General features: G+C 66.6%; 1 protein-coding gene across 2 annotated transcripts in view; it reads right to left on the bottom strand.

Moving 5' to 3' along the window:
- Nucleotides 1-26076, bottom strand: part of SDK2 (sidekick cell adhesion molecule 2) — a 48506-nt gene that overhangs the window by 19035 nt on the left and 3395 nt on the right. For both annotated transcript variants that reach the window (XM_068913828.1, XM_068913830.1), the window contains exons 2-7: nt 11517-11676; nt 3748-3854; nt 2943-3090; nt 1726-1859; nt 405-516; nt 55-245 (exon numbers count right to left, since the gene is read on the bottom strand). In XM_068913828.1, the coding sequence (XP_068769929.1) occupies nt 55-245; nt 405-516; nt 1726-1859; nt 2943-3090; nt 3748-3854; nt 11517-11676 (852 nt within the window). The remainder of the gene's footprint in view (nt 1-54; nt 246-404; nt 517-1725; nt 1860-2942; nt 3091-3747; nt 3855-11516; nt 11677-26076) is intronic.

The raw sequence follows: 26076 nt of genomic DNA, 5'->3' as shown, positions 1-26076 counted from the left end.
CCGCCCCAACTCATCGCGCCGGTGGCTTGGGCTACCCGGGGGCCAGCTCCTTACCCAGCACGGAGAGGTAGGCGCCCTCGGCCACGGCGGGCACGCTGCTGCTGCGGAGCACGGCCTCGCACTCGTAGTAGCCGCTGTCGCCCAGCGCGGGGTTGAGGATGGTGAGCCGGCGGCTGTAGTCGCTGATGCCGCTCGACAGGGGCACCCCGTCCTTCTTCCAGACGATGTGCAGCTTGATCAGCGGCCTGGGGGAGCCGGGAGCACGTCGAGAGCCGGCCAAGCCCCCCCGCCTCCCCCACCCTGCCTGGACACGATGTCCCTCGGGACCCAGGAGGCCGGGCGGGACCCCGCCGCTGCATCCCTGCCCCTCGGGGAGGAGCCCGACCCCGGGGTCCGCTACTCGCCTGGCGTTGGCCACGCACTCCATGGTCACCTCCGACGTGCCGGCCACCACGCTGGTGTTCCTGGGTGGAACAATGATGGTGGGTGCGATGGGATCAGCCGGGCCACCCACGTCTGGGGAGAAGCAGGCCAAAGCGACAGCCATCAGCACCCGCCGCCCGCGTTCGTCTCCCGGGGCGGCCCAGGTCCCACCAGGACCCCCGAAGCCCGTTCCCAAGCCTGGGGCCGCGTGGCATGGATTAGACACAGCTGATAGCCACAAAACCACGGTCTTCCCGCAGGAAGGACGGGCAGGTCCAGCCCGTCACCCCGGCATCAGGGCGCCTCCACAGCTCCCCTATAAACCCTCTCCTGCAGAAAGAGCCCAGAGGGAGCAGGCAGGGCGTCCCCCCGCAGACGCCCACCCCTGCTCCCCGCCTGCCCACGGCAGCACGTCTCCGGCCTGTCCCCACCCTGCGCGGCGGCTCCCCGCGAGGCACCGCCTGGGCGGGAGCAGGGAGAAAGGGAGTATATAAAGCAAAATAATTGCAACAATAAAAAACCCTCATGTAGGCGCCGTAAAAACGTGATCAGCTTGAAAGCTGCTGATATAGCTGAATCCATAAACATGGGCTCTAAGTTGTTTATTACACGCTGGGACGCCGAGGTACAGAACAACAGATTAATGGGGCAGGAGGGAAAGGGGGGGCGCATAAAGCCCTACCGGGAAAGGGGGGCGGATGAAGCCCTACCGGGAAAGGCACAAAAGCACCTGCGGAGCGAACCAGCACGGAGCCGCGATAGGACCGACGCCGCTTTGGGGCGTCTTTTCTGGGATGTGCTCCTCACCTGAGCGGGGGCAGGAGGACCCAGGTCCCGGGGACTGGAGGGACGGGGCCACCCGCACCTCTCCAGGCAGGGGCTGATCCGCAGCAGTGGGGGCTGCAGGGGGCCGGGGCTGGCACTGCCGGGGGGGACGGGCAAACCCGGGCCCGGGGACCGCAGCAGAAGCGCTCCCGCTCTGGGCTACGTTGCACGGCGCCGTCCCGCAGCACCGCGGTGCCCGGGAGCATCCCGGCACCGCCAGGCCACGAGGAGGGGGTGGCTGGGACGGGCTCCGCTCGCGGCACGGTTAGCGCCTGCCGCCTTCTGCGGCACGGCCCCAAGCGCCTAAATAAATTTTGAAGCAGCTGAATTGTTAAGTCAGCAGAAGCCAGAGCCTCCCAAGAGATTTACTGCAAATTAAATTTGGGCCCCGGCCAGCCGGCACCGGGGGGAGCAGGGCCCGCGAGGCTGCCGTGCGATGCCAGGGCCGCCCGCCCGCCCGCCCGCGCGTGCACGCACTTGCCACGGTGAGCGTGATGGGCTGGCTCGTCTTGTTGTCCCCGTTCTTGTCGTTCACCGCCTGCACGTAGTAGCGCCCCGCGTCCGGGGCCACCGTGGAGAGGATGACCAGGGTGTTGTCCAGCGTGATGGCTCTGCGGGGCCAAGGCGGTGGCGTGGGACGGCGCCGCGGGGGTGCGAACCCACTATCCCGGGAGCCACCACCCTCCTTCTCCCCCAAAAAAGAGCCCCACACCGCCACTTCCAAGCCTCCCCGGCTGCGGCGGGGAGCACATCGGACAGCGCAGATTAATAGGGGTTTTTTTTATTTATTTATTTTTTATGGAACGATCTAATCTGCTGGAAACATAAAATGGTTTGGGGAATGTATTTTACCATTAAATATGAGATAAAGGAGTTTTATCTCCTCAATCTCACTCTGCAAATAGAAAGGAGACCAGTTCAATTCCTGCATAATGTGGGTTACAAATTCAATTCCAGCATGCTGCATCTGCCAGCGACGGGCTCGCCGCTCCCAGGCGCGCGGTGCACGCTGCCACGCGAGCGCAGCACGGCCCCGCTCCTTCCTGCCGCTGTTGCACCTGCCCTGCGCCTGTGCCTGCTGCTCCCCTCCCACCTCTTACCCCTCCCTTCCTTTTAGGAGGGATCCCCCCCGGTGCCAAACAGGAGCACTAGTTGCCCTGCGTATCTCCGGACTGTAATGCAACGTGCCCAAGAGGGAGGTTTAACGCTGGGCTGCTCTGTGGCTTCCCAGGCATGCAGGGGTGGGAAATGCAACTTTGTGGGCATGTAGGAGTGGGAAATGCAGCCCCCCGGATCCGGACATGGGATTCCTGGGCACACAGGCATGGGAAACGCAGCCTCCTGGGCACGCAGGCACTGGAAACACAGCCTCCCGGATCCAGATATGGCATTCCTGAGCATGCAGGGGCAGGAAATGCAGCTTCCCAGGCATGCAGGCACAGGAAATGCAGCCTCCCGGATCCAGACATGGGATTCCTGGGCATGCGGACACCGGAAATGCAGCTTCCCACATCTGGTCATGGGGTTCCTGGGCATGCAGGTGTAGGAAATGCAGCTTCCTGCGCATGCAGGCAAGGGAAAAGCAGCCCCCCTGGATCCGGAGGGTGGGAAAGGCAGCCGCCCAGCCCCGGGGAGGCAGCCGGGGGCACCGGGAGGCGGGCGAGCAGCGCAGGAGCTGCTCCGGGGCTACTCACATGCGGCTGCTGGGGGAGATCTTGCGGCCGTCGCGGAACCAGGTGACCTGGGGCCGGGGGAAGCTGGCGATGCGCGGCGCCGGGATGACGGCCGCCTCGCCGTGCGACACGCTCTGCTGCGCCTCGCTGTCCTCGAAGCTGCCCATGTCTGCGGAGGGGCGGGCGTCAGGGCCGGGCGCTCGCCCCTCCGCCCCCCGCAGCGCCCCGGCGGGAGGCGGCGCACGACCTTGGCTCCGCGGGGAAGGTCGGAGCTGCTCGCTCCCTCCTCAGCCCTTTGCAGGCTGGAAATTTATAACAGTTAAGATAAAGGAGAGTAAAGCAGGGTGCAAGGGGAAGCGGGGGGGATTTTTATTGACTTCCCTTAATTGCTGTAATTAAAAACATGTAAAGAATCTTTTTTTAACGACTTTGCCATTATCATTAGTTGTTAGCACAGCTGCCTTATTAATTTCTCATTAGCTGCCTGATTTGTCACTGCTCCTCAGGAAGGGCTGGGGGGCTCTCAGCAGGGCGAGAGCGGGGCACGCCGCGGGGAAGGGGGGCGGCGGGGCGCGGAGCCGGGCTGCTCCGCGCGGCGTGGGCATCCTGCGGACGCACCGGCCCGGCGAGCGCGCCCCGCCAGCCAGCCGCCTTCCCCCCCGGCCTTCCTCGGCCGTGCCGCCCTCCTCATCCTCGCGCCGGCCCCGCGTGCCTGCACGCTCCTGTTTGCTTTCCCTAACGGTTATAAACGGCGTCGGGTGCCACCGGTTCCCCCGTGCTCCGGCGCTCTCCATCCCCGTCCCCGCGCCGGCGGGACGTGACTTACAGGCCACCTGCACCTCGGTCTGGCGCTGCAGCAGGGCCCCCAGGCGGTTGCGGACGATGCAGCGGTAGAAGCCGGCGTGCGTGCGGTCCAGCGACGTGATCATGTAGCTGCGGGCGAGGGGCGACGTCTGAGTGCGGCGGGCCGCTGGGGAGGGGTGCACACACGCGCGTCCGTTTGCCCCCCCCCGGGTATGCATGCATGCGTGTCAGGGCGTGTGCGTGCATGCACACACGTGTGCCTCCCTGGAGGGGGGACGGCGCAGGGCCCCTCGCTGCCACCCAGGGAGCCGCGGGAGGGCAGGCGGGCACAGCGGTGTCACCCCACCGCCGGCTGAACGGGGGACGCGCGGGGAAATTCAACCCACCCTGCCCAAAAGCCTCATGTGGCTCTAAAGCACGCCGCGGGCTGCCTCAGCCCCAGCTTTGCTTGCTCTTGTGGTAGCAGACCGTAATTAAACTTTCACACGGCGCGAGGAGCGCGTCGGCTCCGGCGGGAAGCGCGACGCGGCCCCGCGGGAACGGGGCAGCCGGCGGCACCGCTGAGCCGGGCGCTGCGGCCCCGGCTCCACTCCCAGCCCCGAGCGCGGTGCTGGCATCCAGGCATCACGCCGCGGGGCCAGCGGGCCACGCAGGACGTGCACCGGGGTGGGGGGACACAGCGGCCACCCACCCGAGGCAGCAGCGGGCGCAGCACGGGAGCGGAGGGGCTCGCACGCCCGCCGGAGCGCCGCGGCCGTCCCAGCTGGGACCGGGATCTCGGCCGACCTGCTGATGGCAGTGCAGGACCCCGGAGCGGCAGCCGCGCTGGCCGCCCCGGCGTCAGCCACGTTTGCATGCAGAGCAATTCCCGCTGAGCCCGGGGGGAACAGGGAGCACCCGGCACCCCGGAGCAAAACCTGCAGGGCACGGCCACCTCCTGCCGTCCTCACGCGGGAAGCACCGCGCCGGCCCTTGTCCCCAGCAGCCGAGCGCAAAAGGGCCACGGTGGTGCACAGAGCCACGGCCCAGCTCCTCGCTGTCCCCCGCGGCACCCGGCCGCAGCATCCGCGGGGACCGCGACGGGGACGGGGCTGCCTGCCGGGGACGCGGAGGGCGCTGCGCACACCGGCGTTCGCCCGCCCGGTGGGAGAAGGGGGGATGATGCCCTTGGGGAGCGAGGCCTCGCCTGTCACAGCTGATATTTAAGATGATCCTTACAGGCTTTAAATAAGATATTTCAGTTCTGCCAAGCTGCCAGGCGCTGCTGCGGACGCCAGGAGTAACGGGCGCGCTCTCCTTGCGTTGTCCTCGTGAATAAATCACGCGTGCGCGCACCGCGACTCCTAAACACACACGGACGGATGGACGGATGGACGCCGGCGGAGGCATGCCTGCACGCAGCCCCCGGGGCGCACCGACCCCTCCGAGCGCCGCTCGGCACCCAGCCGGAAAGGCCAGAGGGCCGGCTGCCCTGCTGCACCAGCCCGGAGCCTCCCGCCGGACCCGGCCACCCCGGAGCCGGGCGCCGAAACCCCCCGCGGGCAGGGGGAGGCTTCGCCCCCCCCCGCAGAGACACCCCTGCAGGCCCAATTAACGGGGCCTCGTCTCCGCGCCACCAGAGCCAGAGGAGCTATTAAGACGACGAGCTTTTGCACACACCTCAGCAGATGAAAACAGCCCGGAGAAAGGAAACCAATTACCGGGCGCAGCCTGGCCTGCAGTTGTTAACCGAACGCGAGCAGAGACTTTGTTCTCCGCCACTCGGCTTCCACAGGGGCTTTTATCCAAGTTGGTTTTAGTTTGATTCCCGGCTTTGATCACACCTGGCTTTAAGAGCCCGGTAACCGGCATCACCCGTCGCCGGGCTGGTTGCACCCGCGCTGCCCAGGCGGGTCCGGTCGGCTGCGGCACCCGAGCCCGGGGCGGCGCGGCGCCGGCCTGAGCCGGGACGCGGATCGCGCCGCGCGCCCGGAGCATCCCTCGCTGCTGACTCCTCAGTTTCAGGGACTTGTTTGTTCTGTTTTGAAAAGATGGAGTTGACAGAGCGTCATCCAGGGGGAAAAAAAACACATCCGAAGGAAGACATGACCCGCGCGGCAGAAAAATAGGATGATGGAAAACAGCAGCAGTCTCAAGGCACGGTGGGGAAGCGGCCGTGCCGCGCTCCGGGTCGCCGGGTCAGGAAGGGGATCCGGAGCCCGGAGACACGTGCCGGGGACCGGCAGCTTTGCAAAGCATCCGGCTTTGGCACCGGCTCGATTTGACGGACGGTTGGGCTCGCACGTATGAGACCACGTCCTCTCCATCTCGTTATCCCACCCGGGAAGCTCGCAGCCCCGATGCCCGGCCGATGCCTGCGCTCTGTCACCATTAGGTTGCGGAGAAGCGTGAGGCTGACGCTGCCGAATTATTGTTAGATTGAGGGGGTGGAGAGGGCAGGGAAAAAGCATCAGCCGAAGGTTTTGATCCATCAGATTTAAAGCCAGAAGAATGCAAGAAAAACCTATGTGGTTCTTCCAATGCAACCCGCTAACAGCAACAGCTGGATCAGATTTGGGATACGAGCACACTGGCACAGCCCCCTTTGATTAATATCCTGTATAACGACTAATTAATTCTAGAGGGGACATGTATTTGAACAGTTACTGTGCGATAATGAAATGTCAAGTGAGCATTAAAATACACTTAGTGAAGGTTTAACAACTCCCAGCATCTGATCCACATGTCCCGGCACCTCCGCCCGCACGGAGCCGCGGCACTGGGCTTCGGCTCAATATGTTTTTAAGCAATCCCCCTGGTATTTCACCACCCCCCCGTTAACTGTATTATTGAATCTCAATTAGTTCCCACTTGGAAAGGGCTCTGCTTTGACACAGGTGGCCGGAGCCATCATCTCTCTGCTTGCCAGGGAAGTGTTTTCCTTTGGTCAGGGGAATTTCGGGAACTCCAGCGGTTTACGGGGCCGGCTCAATTGCTCCTGCTAGAACCATGCGCCATGCACTAATTGATGCGCACGTGCTAATCTGCCGGCTTCCTGCAGAGCGCGGAGGAGACCGAGCGGCGTCGCGGGCTGCAGCGAGGCCGAAGACGACACCGCTCGCCTTGCAGCGCCCGGGCCGGCACGCGCTGCCGTTCCCACGTTCGAACCTCGCCACCTTCCCGTTTCCCCTCCGGAGCTGAACAGGCTGCGGAGAAGAAGCGAGAGGCTCTGCACGAGGAGCAGCAGCAGCCCACCCCCTCGTGCCACCCCCGCTACCCCGTCAGCGGCGCGTCCCACCCGCGGCGGGGCGATGCCGAAGGGCAAGCCGGCAGGGCAGGCACCACGAGCACGCTCGCCCCAGAAGCGCAAAACGAGCTGCAGCACCCACTTCTCTTAGCATGTCTTTAACCATCCCCTGGGGCTCATCAGCTCCTGTTAATTCCCAGTTAGCTCCCAGCGGGAGAGGGCCACGCTTTGGCAGCTGGGCTGGCAGAGAGCTCACCCTCACCCGCTCCCGGGCAGGAGCTGGGACAAACCACCCTGCTCGCCCCAGGCCTGCCTTTCCGAGGGTGTCCTGGCTCCTTTCCACCTTTTACAAGCTTTGGGGACGAAGGCCGCGTATGATGCACCTGGGACTGCCAACGGGCAGGCCCAGCTCGGCGGCTTCCCGCGCTGGCAGCACGCCGCCTTTCCCGCATCCCTGCGGGACCCACGCCGCCAAACTCCGAGCTCCCTATTGAGGGGAAACAACAAAAGATCCCAACCCACAAAACAACCCCGCTACGGTGGCAGTCACAAGGAAATTAAGGACGACTCCACGCACTGGCAAACACACCTGCGGGCTTGCGGGGTCTTGGCAAGGTTTTGCGGTTTGCCTGTGAAAGCCAGTGGAGCACAGGGGGAGGATGAGCGGTGCAAAAGCTTTCTCCGCGGGAGGCAAGGCAGGCACCGCGGTGGCAAAGCCGGTGCATGCCGGAGGTGTAACTATGTTTTCCCAGGCCCCGAGCTTCTGGCAAAGGGGTTCTGGGCTCTTGGGAAGAGACGGGAGATGCTCCAGTAGCTGCTGGGCTCCCGCAGCAGCTGTGGAGAGGGGAAAGAGGGCTGGTTTAATAGAGGGAAGATGCATCTCTATGGATGGGAGCCTGTCCAGAGGTAATATATGTGTAAGGTAATTTCCGAAGGCAGCAGGACTCAATACAACTCTTAATAGGACAATCTCATGTGATAAATTACCAGACCTAACTAATCTGCATGTTAAATTTCTTGTATGAGAAATAAATATCCTCAATTCACCAGAGAAGCGCTTTCCTTCAGAGGATTTCATTAAAGGCATCAAGCTGCCTGATTTGCATGTTATGATTCCTCGTACGAGAAGAAGTTCAGGCTCCGGAGAGCTCACAGGAGAGCCAGGCACCGGCGAGATTATGCATGGAAAAACAGAGTTGGCCCTGGAGAGACGAGCGCCGGCGTGCCAGGGCACGGGAGCGGAGCGCGCGCTGGGCAAGCCTCCACCTCCCGCGGCAGATGTTCGCCCGGCCAAGCGGCCTTGACCTTAACGAAGGACACAATGCTCATCGGAGGGGACAGATTTCGGCTATGGGGCTCCCCGGGAGCAGGGATGCAGCTGGAGCATCAGGGGAACCGTCCCCCCATATCCCACGCCAGCAGCAAGTGGGCGAAGCCAGGCTGGTCCCCAAGGGATGCTCCCGAGGAGGGCTGGCTCCTCGTGCACACCGAGCCTGCCTGGTCCCCAGTCCCCCGCGGTCCCCAAGGGATGCTCCCGAGGAGGGCTGGCTCCTCGTGCACACCGAGCCTGCCTGGTCCCCAGTCCCCCGCGGTCCCCAAGGGATGCTCCCGAGGAGGGCTGGCTCCTCGTGCACACCGAGCCTGCCTGGTCCCCAGTCCCCCGCGGTCCCCAAGGGATGCTCCCGAGGAGGGCTGGCTCCTCGTGCACACCGAGCCTGCCTGGTCCCCAGTCCCCCGCGGTCCCCAAGGGATGCTCCCGAGGAGGGCTGGCTCCTCGTGCACACCGAGCCTGCCTGGTCCCCAGTCCCCCGCGGTCCCCAAGGGATGCTCCCGAGGAGGGTTGGCTCCATGCACACACCGCACGAGGCTGGTCCCCAGGCCCCTGCGGTCCCCAAGGGATGCTCCCAAGCAGGGCCGACTCCACGCACACACCGCACGAGGCTGGTCCTCAGTCTCACGCAGTTCCCAAGGATGCTCCCGAGCAGGGCTGGCGCCAGGCGTGCACAGCGCCAGGCTGGTCCCCGCTCCCCTGTGCCTCGCTGGCTCAGGCCTGGGACCTGCCGAGCCCGCTCCCCGCCTGCCCTTCGCCGCACGCCAACAAGTCGCTCCTCTTTGCGAGCTGGCGGCTGAATTGCTGTGGGAAGGAAAGGGCGGTTGCTATGGAAACGCGCTGCCAAATTGGGAGATGGGCTCCTTGCCTTAAAACGCGGGAGCGAACTCGCCTAAACCGGCAGACGGACCGGAACGCGTCGGCGTGCAGGAGAGCGCAGAGCCGAGGCCGCGCTCCCCGCCGGGCTGCCAGCGCCGGGCGCCTGCGGCAGCAGCGCGGCCCGAGGGACCCGTCCGTGCAACGGTGAGGATGGCAGGTCCTGCTTCCTCCCTGCCCGCCGCGACCTGCTGCGGCAGGGCAGGGCAGGACGGAGGATAAAATGCACAAAGCCCGACGTGCCGGTGTGCGGCTGGAGAGGATTTGGGGAGGCGCGGCGAGGCGGCCCCGTCGAGCCCGGCCGGCTGCCCCGTCCTCAGCGGATGCCCCCGCTGCAAAGTACGGCGCATCCGTGCACGAGCGCGGGCCGGCCCCGGGGAAGGTCCCGGCTGCCCTGCGCAGACACGAAACCTCCCTGCGCCTCTCCGGCCAGCAGCGCCAGCCCTCCGCTCTCCAAGGATTAGTCTGTTTCTAAACTCATTAACTTTTAATTACTACCTTCCCACTGCCTGAGTGGGCTGGCTCCATGCCACCTACATCTCTATTAAAATTCAATTTATGTCCATCATAACTAATTTTGGTACTTCACCTTCCTTACCAGCAGCCTGCAATTCCAGACAAGACGTCCAAACCCTCATCTCGACACATTAAATCTCCGCAGAGACCCGGGGACAGGCAGCGCGCGCGGGGCTGAACTCAGCACCGGCGCCGCCGGAGAGGACGGGTTAAAGCCAGGCAGCGATTTGCATAGCGGCTGTTTGCTTCATTAGCTGCAGAGCAGCAGCTCAGTTTGTTTGGGTTTTCCCCACGTGTGTGTTTGTTTTCTCGCTTCCTTCCTTAATCCTCTGGCTGGAAGCTGGAGCCAGAGCTTTCGCGGGGGCTCTGGGGGAAGGGGGTCACCTTGGCCCGGAGGACACAGGGGCTCCAGAGCAGAGCAATGCAGCAACGCGAGCGCCGGCCCATTTCCTGCAGAAGGGTAAACTGAGGCACAGAGCGGGCAGGCAGCAGGCCTCAAAATCAGAGGCAGAACCAGGCAGGGAGCCCAGGAGTTCCCAGCCCGGGACCCGCTTCTGCCTGGCTTGAGGCACCCCTGGAGGAAGGGGCAGAGGCCAGGGGCCGCGGCACCTCTCTCCTGCCCCGCGCTGGCGGCCGGCAGCCCTCGAGCGGGCGCCTCCCGCGCCGGGCTCCGCGGCCCCCCCAGCCCGCTCGCGCTGCAGTTCCCCCAATCCAATTTAATGGTTGACATTTTGCATTATTCCCGCCGCGACCGGTGTCTCTCTCCGGGCCCGCGGGGCTCTCGGCTAACCCGCCCCCCTCTTCCCGCCGCCGCTTCCCAGCCGCCCGGCGCGCGGACCAAAACGCAGCTCCTGACGCGGCGCGAACTGCAAAAATCGCGGGGCTTAACACGTCGTTGGGCTCCAACGCCGCGGCCAGGGAAGCCGGGGCCGTGGCAGGGCGTAGCGCGGCCGGCACGGAGCCGTGCGGCGCCCGGGCGCCTCCGAGCCCGGCGGGGGACGGCCGCGGTCGCCCGCGTTCCCGGCATCCCGCAGCAGCTCCGCGTTGCTACAGCAACACGAAGCCTTTGCGTTCAATGCCTTTAAACGGGGAACGGCCTGTCTCGGGCTGGATCATCGATTGCAACCGAGAGGACGACACACGCGCAGGGGAGACGGCGAGAGGTGGCCGGCTTGATTTAAAGGCGAGCTGGGAGAGGGCAGCGAGCCGGCCAGGGCGGCCGGAGCTCGGCGGCACGCTGCTGCCGGCCGGCGCGCAGGGTCTCGCCGGGTGCGAGGCTCCCGCAGCCGGGCGGCTGGCGGGGTGCCCCCCGCGCGCCCTTGCTTTGCCACCAGCGATCTGTGGCCGGGGATTAATCCCGCTCTGTGCAAATGCCGCTCCGGAGCCGGGGTGCCCTGCGCGGAGGGAGCGCCGACGCCTGCTGTGCCGCAGGGCCCGCGAGCAGGGCGCTCCCGGCCACCGGCCAGCCGCAGCTCAGGGACCCCGCGGGTGTTACGCCTGTTCCTTGCTTTGGGAAAAAGCCCACCCTGCCTGCTTCGGGGGAGGACACCAGGCCCAGCGCCCCCCTGGGAAGCACCAGCCCCTCCAAACCCCGCCGACGTGAGGTTCGGCATCCGAGACCCGGCCCAGCACCGATGCTGCAGCGCCCACGCGCCGGGGCGGCTCCACGTCCTGCATCCCGGGGATGCTCCTGCATCCCGCCTGCCAGGTGCATCCCCAAACCACGGCGAGGCGAGCGTGCCGGGCCCCGGCCCGGCTCTCCCGGAGGCTGAGACACCCCAACAGAGCCCCGGAGGCCACAGTGCCCCGCGACGGCGCCCGGCAGAGGGACATGCCAGCTCACCGGTACTCCAGGGAGAACTTGGTCAGCTCCCGGCTGTTGTGGAGCCACTTGAACTCGAGGGGCCAGCTGCCCTCCGCCATGCACGTCAGCACCAGGCGGTTCCCCTCCAGGTGGACCTGGCTCCGGACGGGCTCCGTCTTAAAGTATGGAGAGACATCGTCTGGGGAGAGAGAAGAGAGAGGAGGTGAGAGCCGTGAGCTGCCGCGCACCGGAGCCTGCCGCCCTGGCCCCAGCCCCGGCCAGCGGCCTGCCCAGCCCCACAGCCGCAGGGAGGACCTCAACCAAGGAAGACCCTGACCAAGGTAGACCCTGACCAGGGAGGACCCCAACCAAGGAAGACCATGACCAAGGAAGACCTCAAACAAGGAAGACCCTACCAAGGAAGACCCCAACCAAGGAAGACCTTGGCCAGGGAAGACCCTGACCAGGGAGGACCCCAACCAAGGAAGACCTCAACCAGGGAAGACCCTGACCAGGGAGGACCCCAACCAAGGAAGACCCCGACCAAGGAAGACCTCAAACAAGGAAGACCCTAGCAAGGAAGACCCCAACCAAGGAAGACCTTGACCAGGGAAGACACTGACCAGGGAGGACCCCAACCAAGGAGGCCTCGACCAGGGAAGACCCTGACCAGGGAGGACCCCAACCAAGGAAGACCCCGACCAAGGAAGACCCTGACCAGGGAGGACCCCAACCAAGGAAGACCCCGACCAAGGAAGACCCCGACCATTTCATTTCAGGTAAGACCTTAGCCTTGGAGCAAACGTGAAGGTGAGCAGGGGGCGAAGCCGACCTCCGTTGCCCCTGTCCCCCGACCCACCGCAGGTCCCTGGCCTGGGGACCCCTCCACCTGGGCACATCCCCCCCCGGCCAAGCCATTTTGCAAGCATACTGACAAGAGCTTAGCCGGTCTCGGGTTTATCTAAGCAGCTTGCTTTTTTTATTCCCTGCTGCCTTTGTAGTGTTTTAGAAGCGCTGAGCTTTTAGCTGGGGGGGGGGAAGGGGGCGGAGGGGCTGGGAGCGAGCGAGACACAAACACTCCTCTCCTGTTTTATTTGCTAAGTAAAACTATAAATCGAAACACACAGCTCCATTTTCTGCTTAACAAATGGAAGCCCTTTCACTTCAAAGACACATTCATATTCCCCAGCAGCTTTCAAGTGCGCTTTCAATCACGGCTTTGGGTTTGTTCTTTGGGGCAGGCTTTTGCTCTCCTGCGCGCGCGCGCGCTGAATTCCCGCTCCGGTCCTCGACGCCGGGGGCCGGCTGCAAAGCGGGGACGCGGGACGGCGGCGCGTGGGACCTGCCCGCGGCACAGGCGGGTGCTCCGCTCCCCTGCGCCCAAGGCGTCGCGCCGGGGCCGGCCACGCTGGGCTCAGCCTGCCAGGCTTGGGAGGAGCGTCACGAGCTGGCAGGAGCTCAGAGCCGCCCGGTGGCGGCTGAGCCAGGGCTTTGGGGATGCCCAACCTTGGTCCCTCGAAACCACGAAACCAGCCCCGGGGCTGCACGCACGCGGCTGGAGACGGCAGAGCCGGACTCGCAGGGACGCGCGTGCCCGTCGGCGCTGCGGCCCGGGGTGCGTGAGCCGCGTCTGTGCGTGGTGCGCGTCACGCTGCACGCGTGTGCGTGCACGGCGAGCTTGACCTGCAACGCCGGGGCTTTCGCCCACGTCGGATGAGTCGGAGCCGGGGACAGACGCCTCTGGGATTACTGCAGCTCCCGGGCACCCGCCACCGCCCGCCTCCGCTCCCAGTTCGCTCAGGCGCCAGCTTGGAGCAGCAAACGCGGCAGTGGGGCTCCCTGAGCTGAGACCTGGCATGCTCGGCGCGCTCTGCCACGCCGAGCCCGGCCCAGCGGAGGGGCACGCTCAGCAGGCAGGGTGTTACCGGAGCACCTTCCCCGGGGCCAGCACGCCGTTTGCATACATCCTAATTTGATTTTAAGCAGCTGAGTCGCATCTCGCTTTGAAGCGCCAGAGCCATCTGTTCTGCATTAAAGGGTGAAAAACGGCACCGCGGAGGAGAGGCGTCTCGTAACGCCGCTATCGCTCGCGTGGGCGCTGCGTCCGCCGAGGCAGAGCGGCTCCCGCGCTGCCCTGCCCGGGGCCGGCCGAGACCCCCGGCGGGAGCTGCCGGCTCCCGAGCCCTTCGCCGCCCCTCGGAGCCGGCGCGGAGGCTCCGCCGCGCTGCCCCGGAGCGCTAGACCCTCCTGGTGCCCGCGCTGCTCGCCGAGGGCATCCTCGCGGCCGGAGAGCAATCGGGAAACCACCCGATTCGCTGATTTACACCTCAAGAGACGGCTCCGGGGGCGAGACAGGCTGGTCCTGACCTTCACCGCTCGCCAGCTCCCGCCAGCAGCGAAACTTCCCACGGCTCGGAGGGCCGGTGCCCCGGCGCCGCGTCCCCGCCAGCGCCGCCCTCCGGCAGCGCCTGCAGGCCTTCGCCGCTGCCTCCCTGCCTCAGTTTCCCCTCGGCGTTCCTCGCGGATGCGTTTCCTGGCGGGAGGCCGGGAGGCTCCTCCGCAGGCGGTTTACGTTCAGCCAAGCTCCTTCCTGCACGTTTCCGACGTAGGTTTTTCCCCGGACGCGGCGAGGCCGCAGAGCCCAGCCGGCCGCCGCAGCGGGCTCGGCCGGTTCCCGCGGCTCCGGCGGCAGCTTTCCCGGCGGCGCGCTGCTTCCCGCTCGGTGACAACCGCCTTCCCCGCCGCCCCAAACGAAGGGTCATTACTGCTCATTCCGCCTCTCCCCCATCTGTTGTGACTATTTACACTCCACTGGCTAATTAGAGACTAATTAGTTGGTGCAGAAATTCATCACTTTCCAAACGCAGGCGGCAAGCAGCGTCCCAGGGAACATCTGCACATCTGGCGGCGGCGGCGCGGGGCTCGAGTCGAGCTGGACCGAGCCGTGCCAAGCCGGGCTGAGCCATGCCGAGCCGAGCCGAGCGGCCCCGGCCCCGTCCGCCGCGGCCGGGACGAGCGGGGAGCCGCGCGCAGGGACGGCGGGCGGCAGCGGGAAGGGGGACGAGCCCGTCTCGCTTCTCCCGCCGCCGCGGTCACGGGAGGCACTAATCCTGCCTAATGGGATCGGCATCTTTGCCCCTGCACTGTATTTACATAAGGGCTGCTCCGAGCTGGGTCTTAGCCCCGGCCGGGTGCATTAGCGGATATAGGGCAGGGGACCCTAAGGAGCAGTAATGGATCCTAATACCCGGCCTAATGGGCCAGCCGGGAACTAAACCACCCCCTCCCCGGCCTCAAATCCCCCCTGATGGGAAGTTTTAAGCTCCGAGGAATCCAACCTGAAGCCCTGCCAAGGGCACGGCCCTGCCGGGCGGCTGCCAGCGGCCGGGGGGAAGGAGGGTTCAACCGCAGCGCCCGCGCCGCCCCGGCAGGGCCAGCGGCTCGCAGGACGCCTGGGCCCGTCTCCCGCCCAGGCTGCGGGTGCGTTGCACGGGCAGGGGCAGGTCGCGGCTGGCCGCTCGCCTCCGCCGCCCCCGGCGCAGCCAGATTTGGGGAAGGATGGGGACATGGAGAACAAGCCGCCGCCGCCGCCGCCGGGCTGCCCCTGCCCTCCCTGCCTCAGTTTCCCCGCGATGCCCAGCTCCCGGCGCAGAGCGGCGGCCAGGCGGCAGCAGCGCCGAGCCTGCCGGGACGGGGCAGCGCCCGCAGCCCCCGGCGCCCCGGCACGGCAGCCGGCACCGGGGGGCCGAGCTAAATCTCTTTTGCATCAGGCTATCGCGGGCGCTACACAGCACGAAGAGATTAAAAAACAATAAAGAGAAAAGCGAAACCCTCCGCTATAATTACCAGCCTTTAGCCGCCAGCGGAGGCCGTGGAGGGAGGGAGGGAAGGAAAAGGGGGGAAAGAGAAACGGAGAAGAAGAAATCCACTAAAATTTTAATAGGAACCACTGCATTTAATTTAACGACACATTTTTTCAATTACCAGAATAATTGTTTTATTCATAAAACGAGTTTCAATAAAGAGGGTAATTTTCCTTTGTTTTTATTATTCATTTGTGTAACACGTTCGCGGCGCGGCTCCCTGGCGCACGCGCTCCGCACCGGCACGGGTTAACGCCGCCGGCCGGGGCCCCCGGCGGGACCGCAGCCCGCTCGCCGGCCCGGCCGGGCTCTGCCCCATCGCCCCTCCTCTGCCCTGGCCTCACTTTTCCAAGGAGGAATTTTTTCCACCTTGGCTAAATTTAGCGGCGGCGCTGGCGGGGCTCCCGGCTCCGCGGCCCCCCGGCCGGCGCCGGCCGCTGCGCCGAGGTGCCTGCGCAGCCCAGCTCCGCGCGCGGGAGCCCCGTCCCTGCCCAAAGCACCGCGTCACGTTCCCCGCGGGTTCAACGCCAGCGCGGGCGGTTGGGAGGCATCAGTATCTGCTGGGCTCTCGCGCCGGCAGCCGCGGGCTCGGCGCCCCGGTGCCCGGCCCGGCAGGTGCCGGCGCGTCCGCAGCGCCCGCCGAGGCTGCCGGGCCCGTTGGCGTTTCCAGGGACGAGGCCGCTGCCCGTTAATAAAAAGCAAACAGGGAACGGAAACGCCCCGACGCTCCCCGCACCTGGGAGCCGCCAGCGCGACACCTTCGCCCCGGGATGGGGAGGGGGGGGCCGGGAACGGGGCGCGCGGTGGGGCTCCCGCGGGGCCAGCGCAGCCCCCGTCCCCGCACCCCGCCGCCGGGTGCCCCCCGGTGCCCTGCCTGGCCGCCTGGAGGAGAAGCCGCTGCTGAGCCCCAGCAAACTCGCCGCACGTGTGACCGATGGAGCTGCAGCGCGCTGAGCCCCCGTCGGCGCTCAGCGGAGACCCAGCGGGGCCGGCCGAGCCCCGCGGCCGCCCTCGCAGCGCCATCCCGGCACGGCGCTCTCGCCTGCGGCGCACCCGGCCGGCAGACCCGGCCTCCTCGGTGTGCTTTTTAATGTTTTTTTTTTTTTTCCTTTTTACTAATAAAAAAAGCATATAATTGCGGATGTGCCCGTTAATCCCCGCAACTTACTGTTCCCATCTTTCGCTGCCTTTCCGCCCCCCCCCCCCGAGACCACGAGCTTTAAAACACTCCTTCTGGCTATTAATTAAAAGCAACCTCTCCGCTATCATGAGTGTACTTGCCATAAATTAATAGCGGCCTTCTTAATCAAATCTTATCTCCTCTCCGAGCGCCCGACGCGCGGTGCTCGAGTTGGTATCCCGGCCGCGTAACGCAATTCCCCACGCTCCCAGGCCGATTTGGCCCCTCTCCCCGGCCTCCCGCGCAGCCGGCCGGGAGAGCCCCGAGGCCTCTCCCGAAAGACGCGCCCCGTTTCTGAGCCGTGCGCCCGCAGCCCCTGCGCAGGGCCGGCGTGGCGCGGTGCGGCGCGGGCCGGCCGCCCGGGTTTGCTGGAGCGGCCGCGGGAACCTCGCCGCCGTCCGCGCTGGGGCTCTCGGGGGCCGCCGGCGGGCGCTGCAAACCTCGTCCCCGCGGCGTTTCCCTTCTCCGCCGCTCCCCGAGACGCTGCTCCTCCTCCGGGGCCCCGGACACGACCGCGGGACCGAGATGGGGGCCGTGCATCCATCCCCTGCCCCGTGGCCGTTCGCAGCGAGCCCGGCCGCCGAGCGCCAGCGACTTCCCGGCTGCTGCAAAGCCGCCGACCCTCAGCCTTCGGCCGGTGAGAGGCACCGACCCGAAGCATCCGCAGCGGCAGCCGAAAGCGCCGCTTCGCGGCTGCCGCCGCTCCCCGCCGGAGCGGGCGGCCACCTCCGCCTGGCCCGGCGTTCAGCGCGCGGCGCAGGCCGAGCGGGCGCAGGGGGAAAGGCCCCTGCGAGAGGGGAGCTGAGCCCTGCCCCAGAACGGCCGGGGCTCGCCCCGCTGCAGGCGCCGCCGCGGCTGCCAAAGGGCAAGGCGGCGAGGACGGAAAGCCGCATCCCGCTCGGAGCGGCGGCCGCCCCGGCGAGGAGCCGGCCGGGCCCCGGCGCCGCTCCTCCACCTCCCTCTGATGAGATTTGGGGTTTCTTACACGCCGTAAGCCGATTGCGGAGGTGTGCTAACCGGATTAGGCGGGCAGCCGGAGCGCGCCGGGCAGCGAGGCCCCGGGCTGCGTGACGCCGGCAGGATTTGCAGGGCCGCCTTCTCAAGTGATTTCTTCCCGTAAGCCCTTGGAAAGGTGAAGCTGGGGGAGGGCTGCGGGCCGGGCCGCCCACGCGAAAGTCCTGGAGGGTCCCGGGGGCGGGCGGCAGCGGGGCCACGAGCCCCGCGCCTGGTCCCCGCAGCCCCCCCAGGCCTGGGCTCCGGCCATGCAGGCACACACGCACCCCGGGGCCCCGCACGAGTCGGGGCGGGGTGGGTGGGGGGAACCCGCAGCCTCCGGGGGGGCTGCTCCACCAGCCCCTTCCCCGGCACAGCGGCCCCCGGGGCGCCCCCGCCGCCCCAGCGCCGCTCCCCGGCCGGCCGAGGGCTTCGCTGGGAAAGCGCAGCCGCTCGAGATGCTCTGGGACGCGGCCTGGGCCGGCGGAGCCGAGGGCAGGGAGCGCGTGCGCCCATGCCCGGCCGCCTCTCCCGTCCTCCTCCCGCCGTCTCCAGGCCGACCCTTATTTATTTATTTGCTAATTAACTGCTGTTTCCATAACAAACGCTCCAGCTTCTCCCAGCCTCCAACAGCCCTGGGGCTGGATTGTTAACCAGGATTTTAATTTGTTAATTAAAAGCAGGATGCTCCCGTAACAAGCTCCTCTTCGGCAGCCGGCTCCCTCGGAGGGCCAGCGGCGGCCGGCCCGCGGCACCCTTGCGAACGGGCGGTGGCGATGGAGCCCCCCTCCTTTTGGGGTCTGGCCCCAGGACCCCGTCCCCAAGCGACTCTCGGCGCAGGGCAGAGGGGCGGCGCAGCGCCGGGGCCGCGGCACGGGCGCCCCGTCGTGCCAGCGCGGGCTGGGAAAGGGCCAAGACGTTCCCGGAGCCAAGGGAGAGGCGTCAGCCCTGGCCGGGGAACAGCGTCTCATTGAGCCCGGCGGCGAGGCCGCGGCTGGGAACAGAGCGGGGCTGTGTGCGTGCCCGTCCCTGCCTGCCCTCGCACACCCGCACCGGCGGCTCCAGCTGGAAAAAATAACATTTTCCCTTGCAGGAAACCCCAAACGCAGACACACACACGGCACCGTTGTGCACTCGCAGCCTGCAAGCCCGCTGGGGCGACAAGCGGCGCTTTGTGCTTCCCACGTGCTGTGCAGCCCTGCGCGCACGGCCCCCGCACCTGGCCCCGATCCAGCCCCAAACGCATCGGCCCAGCGCCTGGCCCCGAACGCAAGGCCTCCAGCACCCGGCCCCGAATGCAAGGACTCCAGCACCCAGCTCCAGATGCACAGCCCACAGCACCTAGCCCCAGATGCAAGAACCCAAATGCATGGACCCCAGCACCCAGCCCCCAAATGCAAGGACCCAAATGCATGGACCCCAGCACCCACCCCCCAGATGCAAGAACCCAAATGCATGGACCCCAGCACCCAGCCCCCAAATGCAAGGACCCAAATGCACAGACCCCAGAACCCACCCCCCAGATGCAAGGACCCCAGGTTGGACCCCAACACCCAGCCCCAAATGCACGGAGTGCAGCATTCGGCCTCAAACGCATGGCCCCAAAAGCACAGACCGCAGCACTCGGCCCTGACCCCTGTCCCCCCGTCCAGCAGAGCCAAGGCCACCCACCAGCGGGTCCCTCCAGGAGGGCAGGGCCTGCCCCCCAGCTGCCTTGGTGCCACCCACCCGAGCACCCTACACATGCTGCCATTGGCGGCAGGACGCTCCTGTCCCCCCCGTGTGCCCTCCCCAGCCCTGCGGACTCGTCAGCGTTTCCAACCCGTTCCTCGTCAGCCCACATCAGCATGGGGAGCCACCACCACCCGCCCCGGCCCCCCGTCCCTGCACATCCATCAGCACGGAGGACGCCCGGCCAGGGGAGAAACGCAGGGACGAGCTGCGGGGAGGAGGCACCGGCGCCGGGGAGGGACAGAGAGGGGCTCTCCGGCCCCGCAGGCTCCCGCCTGGCCTCCGACGCGCAAGGAGGTGGGTCTCCTCCGGGCCGCAGCAAGGTGACCGCTGGGGACAGAAACCGCTGGAGAGGCTCGGGCTGGGAGCGGGGCATCGCCGGGGTGCTGGCGCCGGCCGCCCGGGAGCAGCCCGTGGGGACGCACGGGGCAGCGCGGCCGCCGCCGGGCCCTCTCCCTGCGCCGCGCCGGAGCTCTGCCACGGACATCACCGGATCGATGGCTCCGTCTCCCTGCGTCTTCGGGCCCGGGGCCATTTGGCACGGCCGAGTCCCCGGGCTGCGCTCCCTGCTACGGAGCCCAGCTGGCGGCAGCAACGGGCCGGGTGTGGAGGCACGCTGGAGCTGCAGCCGCTCATCCTGGGCGGGGGACAGAGCAAAAGAGCCCCCTCCTCGCCCAGGGGAGCCACCGCGGGCATCGCACGACCGCGGGCGGCCCCGCAGGACGTCACCCGGGCTGCAGGCAGCCCGGCCGCGCCGCGGCTCCACGGCACCCGCCGCCGCCTTCAACGAGCTGCCAGGCTCTGGCTGAAGCTCCTTCGCCAGCAAGCGCCTTCGGAGGCTGCAAACGCTTCCGACTCCGCCGTATCTGGGTCACCGCTGTGAGTCACGGAGACCCGGAGAGTGACTCAACGCAATTAGGGCTCTGCCAGAGAGGAGCCTGATCGCACAGCCGATTCCCGCAGGAGCGGCTCCGAAGGGCGAGGAGGGGAAGGAGGGCAGGCACGGGCGATCCGCGGCCGGCCGCTCTCCAGGCGGGGGAAGCGGGGCCGAGCGCGCACCCCTGCCCCATGCTGCAGCCTCCAAGGGACGGAGGGGCCCTTCTCCCGCTGCAGCCCGTCCCCCATCCCAAGGGCTCCCTAGCGAGGACGGAGCGTCCCCGCAAGGATCCTGCAGCCCAGCCCCGGAGCTGGAGAGCCCACGATCGCGGCGTGGGGTGGGATGCACAGCACACGAGCCCAGGGTGCAGCCCAGCCTGGCCCCAGGCTGGATTTGGCCCTACGCCGGCAGGACGCACCGAGCATCTCCTCCAGGTACTCCTGGAGAGCAACCACAGCCCTCGGCCTCGGGCCTGCGGCGGCTCCCGGCCAGCCGAGCCGGGCAGGGGCTCGCAGAGAGGGAGGAAGGCAGAGCTGCCAACCGACGGGCTCCGCGGGAGCCCAACAGCCCTGCGGCAAACTCCCAGCCACCCTCCCGGCAGCTCTTCCCTGCCCGGCCGGGACCGAGATGGTCCCCGGATCCCACCAGCCATCCCGCCCCGGCAGCTCCCGTCTCCCTCGCAGACAGACAGACAGACAGCCGCTCCCTGCTTTCAACAAAGCGGCATTTCCCAATTGAAAAACGTGTCGGGGAAAGAAAAGCAGAAGAAAGAAACCACAAGAAAAACCCCACTCAGCCTTTCCCATGGTGCTGACGCAACGAAGTCGCCAGCCCCGCGGGATGGAAAACCCTTCGCAGGCTTCCCACCCCTCCCGCACGCCCGGCGCCGCGTCCGAGGGGCCTCCCTGCCCCGTGCCGCGTCCCGCCGGCTGCCGCCGGCTCCCGCTTCCCGAGCGAGCGGGCACGGGGAACGTGCGTTTCGGGACAGGCAGGCAAGGATTTACCAGGGGTGTTGCCCAGACTTCCTTTTTCCAATGTGTTAGTCAGTCACTGGATTGCTCATCTTAAACATAAATAGCTGTAGCATGACTGCAAATACCAGTGAGGCAATTTTTCCTTGGAAAAAAAAGCCTTTTCCAAAGCTTTCCAGACTCCCTTGCTCACAGAGGAGAGATGGGAATAATTCACAGTCCGGCAACCCCCCTTCAGCCATTGGTGAAGGCCCTGAATTGCCAGTGCACAGAAGCAAGATCTGGTTGTTGCACTTATTTACACACTTGCGGCTCTCCTGGCCAGAGGGGCTTTTACAGCCAAAGCAGAGAAGATGGTCCAGCAATTCCAGCAGCAACCCCAGAGCCGCTGCCCAAACTGACATGAATCTTATGGGGAGAAGCCAAGCGAGCGAGACTCCGCCAGAGCCCCAGGTAAATCACTCCAGCGGCTCATTTCCTCCGGCTCGGAGCGCGTGCCTTATTGCCACCCTCCGTTGCACAGCTTGGCTCCCCGCCGCGCGCTGCCCTCCCAGGCCTCCCCTGCACGCTGCAAACAAGCAAAACAGAGAAAACCGGGAGAAGAAGTCGCCCGTCGCCTTCCTCCCCGTGCACCCAGCCCTTCGCAGGCGGAGGCAGGGTGCTAAACGCTGCCCGTCAGCCGGCGAAGAGGGTTCTCCCAACAGCAGAGCTTTGAATTAAACATACCCCCCTAATGAGTTGATTTTATTCGTTTGCAAATGCATTGAGAAACTCATTACCAAAATAAACATCAATTCGTTCCACCAAGCACGGCGCCGCATACGCGCGCGCCCCAGCAGTGCCGCAGCCCTCCCGGCCGCGGGACAGGCGGGAGCCTCAGCCCAGGGTGCGCAGAGCTGTCCCCCCTGCCCCCGTCGCACTCCGCGTGCCCCGGCAGACCCCGAGGGACACCCAAAAGGCCTGCAGACAGCCCGCCGCTGCGAGCCGCCTCTCCGCTGGGGCCCGAGGGTGCACCGGGCGCGTTGTCCGGCCCAGCGGGATGCTCGCCCTTTGGAAGCGCAGGGCTAATCCCACTTCATCCCCAGCTCGGCCATCAGCTGTTTTTCAGGCATTCAGGAGGCGGGTTCCTGCAACGGGAGCTATTGTGCCAGCCGAGCCGCTCCAGCCCCCTCCGACCCGCCAGGGCTCAGCGCCGCCCCCAGGCTTGGCAGGAACGGCCCTTCCCAAAGCCCAGGATGGTGACGGCATCCCTGTGCCCAGTGCTATCTCCAACTGCACCTTCCCGGAGAGGCCGGCAGGGATGGCGCAGCACGCCAGACCCCCGCGGGACCCGCTCTCCTTCGCCTTCCGCCGGGCCCTCGATCGGACCCGATGCTCAAACCCCAGCGCTGGAGGGGAAGCGCCGTCCTGACCCGCTGCACCGAGATGCACCGTGGTGGGCTGAGCCCAGGTGGGACGGACGAGTGGTCCAGGGTGCTGGCGGCAGCCTCGTCCCATGCCACGCGGAGGACACTGGATGCGGCCACCTGCGTGGGGTAAACGACACTAAAACCCCAGCCAGTGCCCAGCGCTTGGCCTAGATCGAGCCCCATTTCCTTCATCCAACAGCGCCTGCCCAGCCATGCTCAGCAAGCAGCAAAACCAGGTCGTGGCCCACAGGGAGCACACAGGGATGTGCTGGGCTGGGATGTCCCCGTGGGAAGGGGACCGAGGGGGACAGACCCCCTTAGCCCAGTAAATCCACCCCAGTCTCACACACGCGCCCTCCGCTGCCTGCTCTGTGGCTCTGCTCGCCCTTGCAAACGGGGGACAGCGGGACCACGGCAGGCACCCGGCCACGGCCAGGGGCACCACGGCAGCCCTGCACAGACACGAGCATCCTGCAGAAACCCCCCCGCCGGGGATCGTGCTCCTGCAAATGAATCCGCGTCCCTGCTCCTCGCGCCTGGCAGGACGCGGGGGGCTGCTCCGCCGGGATCGCTGGCTGGCGGGAGCCAGGAGGGCTCAAGGTTAGCGAAGGAGGACTCGCAGGTTGTCGTCTCACCCAGCAGCGTATAAAGCAATTAGCTATCGCAGCTAAAATTAGCTCAGTAGTTTCTCTCTGCTAATGGTCAAACCCATCAAGATTTCCCTACACCAGGGGCCTCGGCAGCACCGCAGGAGGGCGGGCGGTGATTTATGGGAACCGACAGAGCTGCGAGCGCGCAGGCAAGCGACAGCGAGCCCCAACCTCGGCGAGGAAGGGAGTGCAGAGCCCCTCGGAGTCAGGACGCCTGGGTCCCCGCTCCCCACACCAGCCTCCTCCACCTGCCCCTGGTGCCTCAGTTTCCCCTCCAGCCCCCAAAGAGAGCTGGCAGGGCAGCGGGAGAGCTGCTGGCACGCGCGGGACAGCCGGCCGGCAGCTGTAGCGCTCGGGGCGGGTGACAGCAGTGACAGCCGCACACGGCCGGCAGCCATGGCACGGGAAGCTGCTGGCTCGAGGCAGGTCGGAGCTGCTGCAGCCCGGCCTTGGCATTCCCGGAATCGCCACCACGCCGTCCCCGCTCCTGGCCCAGATACCCAGCTGCTGGCACGCGGTGGCAGCTGGCCTCGGTGCCCAGAGCCTTCCCCAGCACGCGGTGGCCTCTGGCCAGGAGGTGACACCGATCTGCAGCAGGGAGGTGACAACAGCGATCAGCCAGCAGCTGCCAGTCACAGCATCCCTGGGGCGCAAGGCCAGGGAGCCTCCCCGTGCCCAAAGTCTCCGATCCTGGGGGGACCGAGGGAGGGACGGGAGCGAGCCTCTGCCAGACAGAGCGAGGAGACAAAGCGGGCCGGGGGACCAGCTGCAGCCCAGGAATGTCCCCTGCCCTCGGCCCCGTTCCCAGGGATCAGGTTACCCAGTTCCCAGGCAACCCGAGCCCGGCGCGGCTTTCCAGGCGCAGGCATTCCTGCGCCCCGCGGGGCTGGGGGCAAAGGGAGGGGGCCGGAAAGGGGGAGGCCGGCTTTCTCCTCGCACAGACAGGTGGTCTGTGTCAGCCTCAAAGAGCAAGAGAGGCCGGGAGGAATGCAAAAGCATCACGCGGAGCCGGGGGGGGGGAATGCAAAGCATCGCTGGGAGCAAGGAGCGGGGGGGAGGAATGCAAAAGCATTGCTTGGAGCGACAGGGCAGGGGGAGAAGGCCAAAGCATTGCTCAGAACAAGGAGGGGAAAGGCAAGAGCATCGGATGGAGCAAGGTGGGGGGTCAAGCCGCCAGCACTCAGAGGCGCGAGGGATGCCAGGCAGCACTGGCACAGCGCCGGGCGGGAGTTGCTTCCAGCAGATCCTGCCTTTTCAGCAGGGCAAAGGGTGGCCAGAAACGCACCCAGGACCCACGACCCGCCTGCACAGCGCTCTGGGCGAGCAGACGGACAGGAGGGTCGGAACAGAGAGGAGGCTCCCGGCGACACCACGAGGACCTGGCTTTGCCACCCACGGCGTCACTGCTCCCCCCGGAGCAGCCCCTGCCCTCCCCGGCAGCTCCACGCACCGCTTCTCCACGCGAGCAGGACTGCATCCCGCCCTGTCCCGACCCACCCTTCTCTGGGGAGCTCCCCGGACATCCCCGAGCTCGCCTCGCCCCACGACAGTGCCGGGGTCGAGCGCGGCGGCACAGCGGAGCCAGTGTCTCCGGCCAGGAGCCCACACGCCCCCGGGGAGCGGAGTCACAGGCATAGCGGGGGCTCCGATCGCCCTTCGTTAGCACAATCACATCACCGCTGACAGCGGCATATTTATTACTGTCCCAGCACTGACGGTTTTGCACCCAGCGACACACGACTTGTTAATGAGCTCGAGGGACGTAACGAGGCCGCAGGGTCCTCGCCGAGCCAGCCCGCCCCGGGAGAGCGCAGCGTTGACAGCCACGCGCACGGGGTGGCAAGGCTGCACGTCTGGCAGCGAGGACCCCCGCCACCGACCACCCGGAGGGTTTTGCTGCCACGTGGCGCTGAGCCCCAGCCTGCTGCGTGCCCCCACTCACCCCCGGTAACAGCCTGCTCCACTCCTGCAAAAGACCAACGCGTCTACCAGTCGCTGTTTACGTAGGGCCTACAGCAACCCAGGCTGTGCCAGGAGCATCAGGGCTCGGCTCAGCACTAGGCACAGGCTGGGAAGGATGGGCGCTCCGCTCCCACGGGCCGGGCCAGGGCAGGACGGAGCCGTGCCCCGGGCACCAGCGACCCCCTGGAGCTTCAGACAGGAGCCCCCAGGCCCCCAGGGTCCCCTGCTGAGCAGCCCCAGCACCACGCGCGGTCCCGTGCCCAGTGCAGCTCGGAGCAGCCCACTCCCAGGTCCGGCCCAGGCTCTGCTGCTGCGTTGGAGGTGCCGGGGACAGGGACAAGGTTTGTAGAGATGCAGAAAGACGCAGGGTCACCGCTCGTCACGGCCACCCCTGCCTGCATCCCATGAGCCTCTCTTCTCCTCCCTCCCTCCCTCCGGGTTTAATTATCAGCATTTTTCCAGGATCACAAGCAACCTGCATCCACCTGCCTCCCTCCCTGCTGAGCTCCTTCGTTTGCTCCTGCGAGCAGGAACACCACCGCAGCCGAATCCCCGTCATTCAGGGACGAGCAGCGCTCGACTGCCATCGCGGGCACAGCAGCCGGGATCGCCAGGCAGCAGCTCGGCCGGGGCAGCCCGACACCTCCAGCTAACCCAGCCGGCCGGCGCGTGCCGAAACGCGCCAGCGGCTCCAGCCCCGGGGCTGCCCGGCCCAGAAAACCGCTGCAGCCCCGCAGCTGCCCGCCTGCCCTCCCTCCGGGGGCAGCCCCTCACCTCTTTTTGGAGCAGGCTCCCATAGGCAGCGCGCTCCCAGCCCGCCGGACACCCGGGTGACGGTGCCTGGAGCAGGTCGCATCCCCTTCCCCTCATGGTTATCAGGTCATCCAAATGTCATCGCCGTGCCTGGCCACTAACAGCTTCCAAAGCAGCAGCAAATTTTAATCTTCCCTTCCCTTCCCCTAA

Source organism: Struthio camelus, chromosome 19 (genome assembly GCF_040807025.1).
Source record: "Struthio camelus isolate bStrCam1 chromosome 19, bStrCam1.hap1, whole genome shotgun sequence".
Taxonomy (NCBI): domain Eukaryota; kingdom Metazoa; phylum Chordata; class Aves; order Struthioniformes; family Struthionidae; genus Struthio; species Struthio camelus.
The sequence above is the reverse complement of the archived record's forward strand: the minus strand, read 5'-3'. Positions and strand labels throughout refer to the sequence as shown.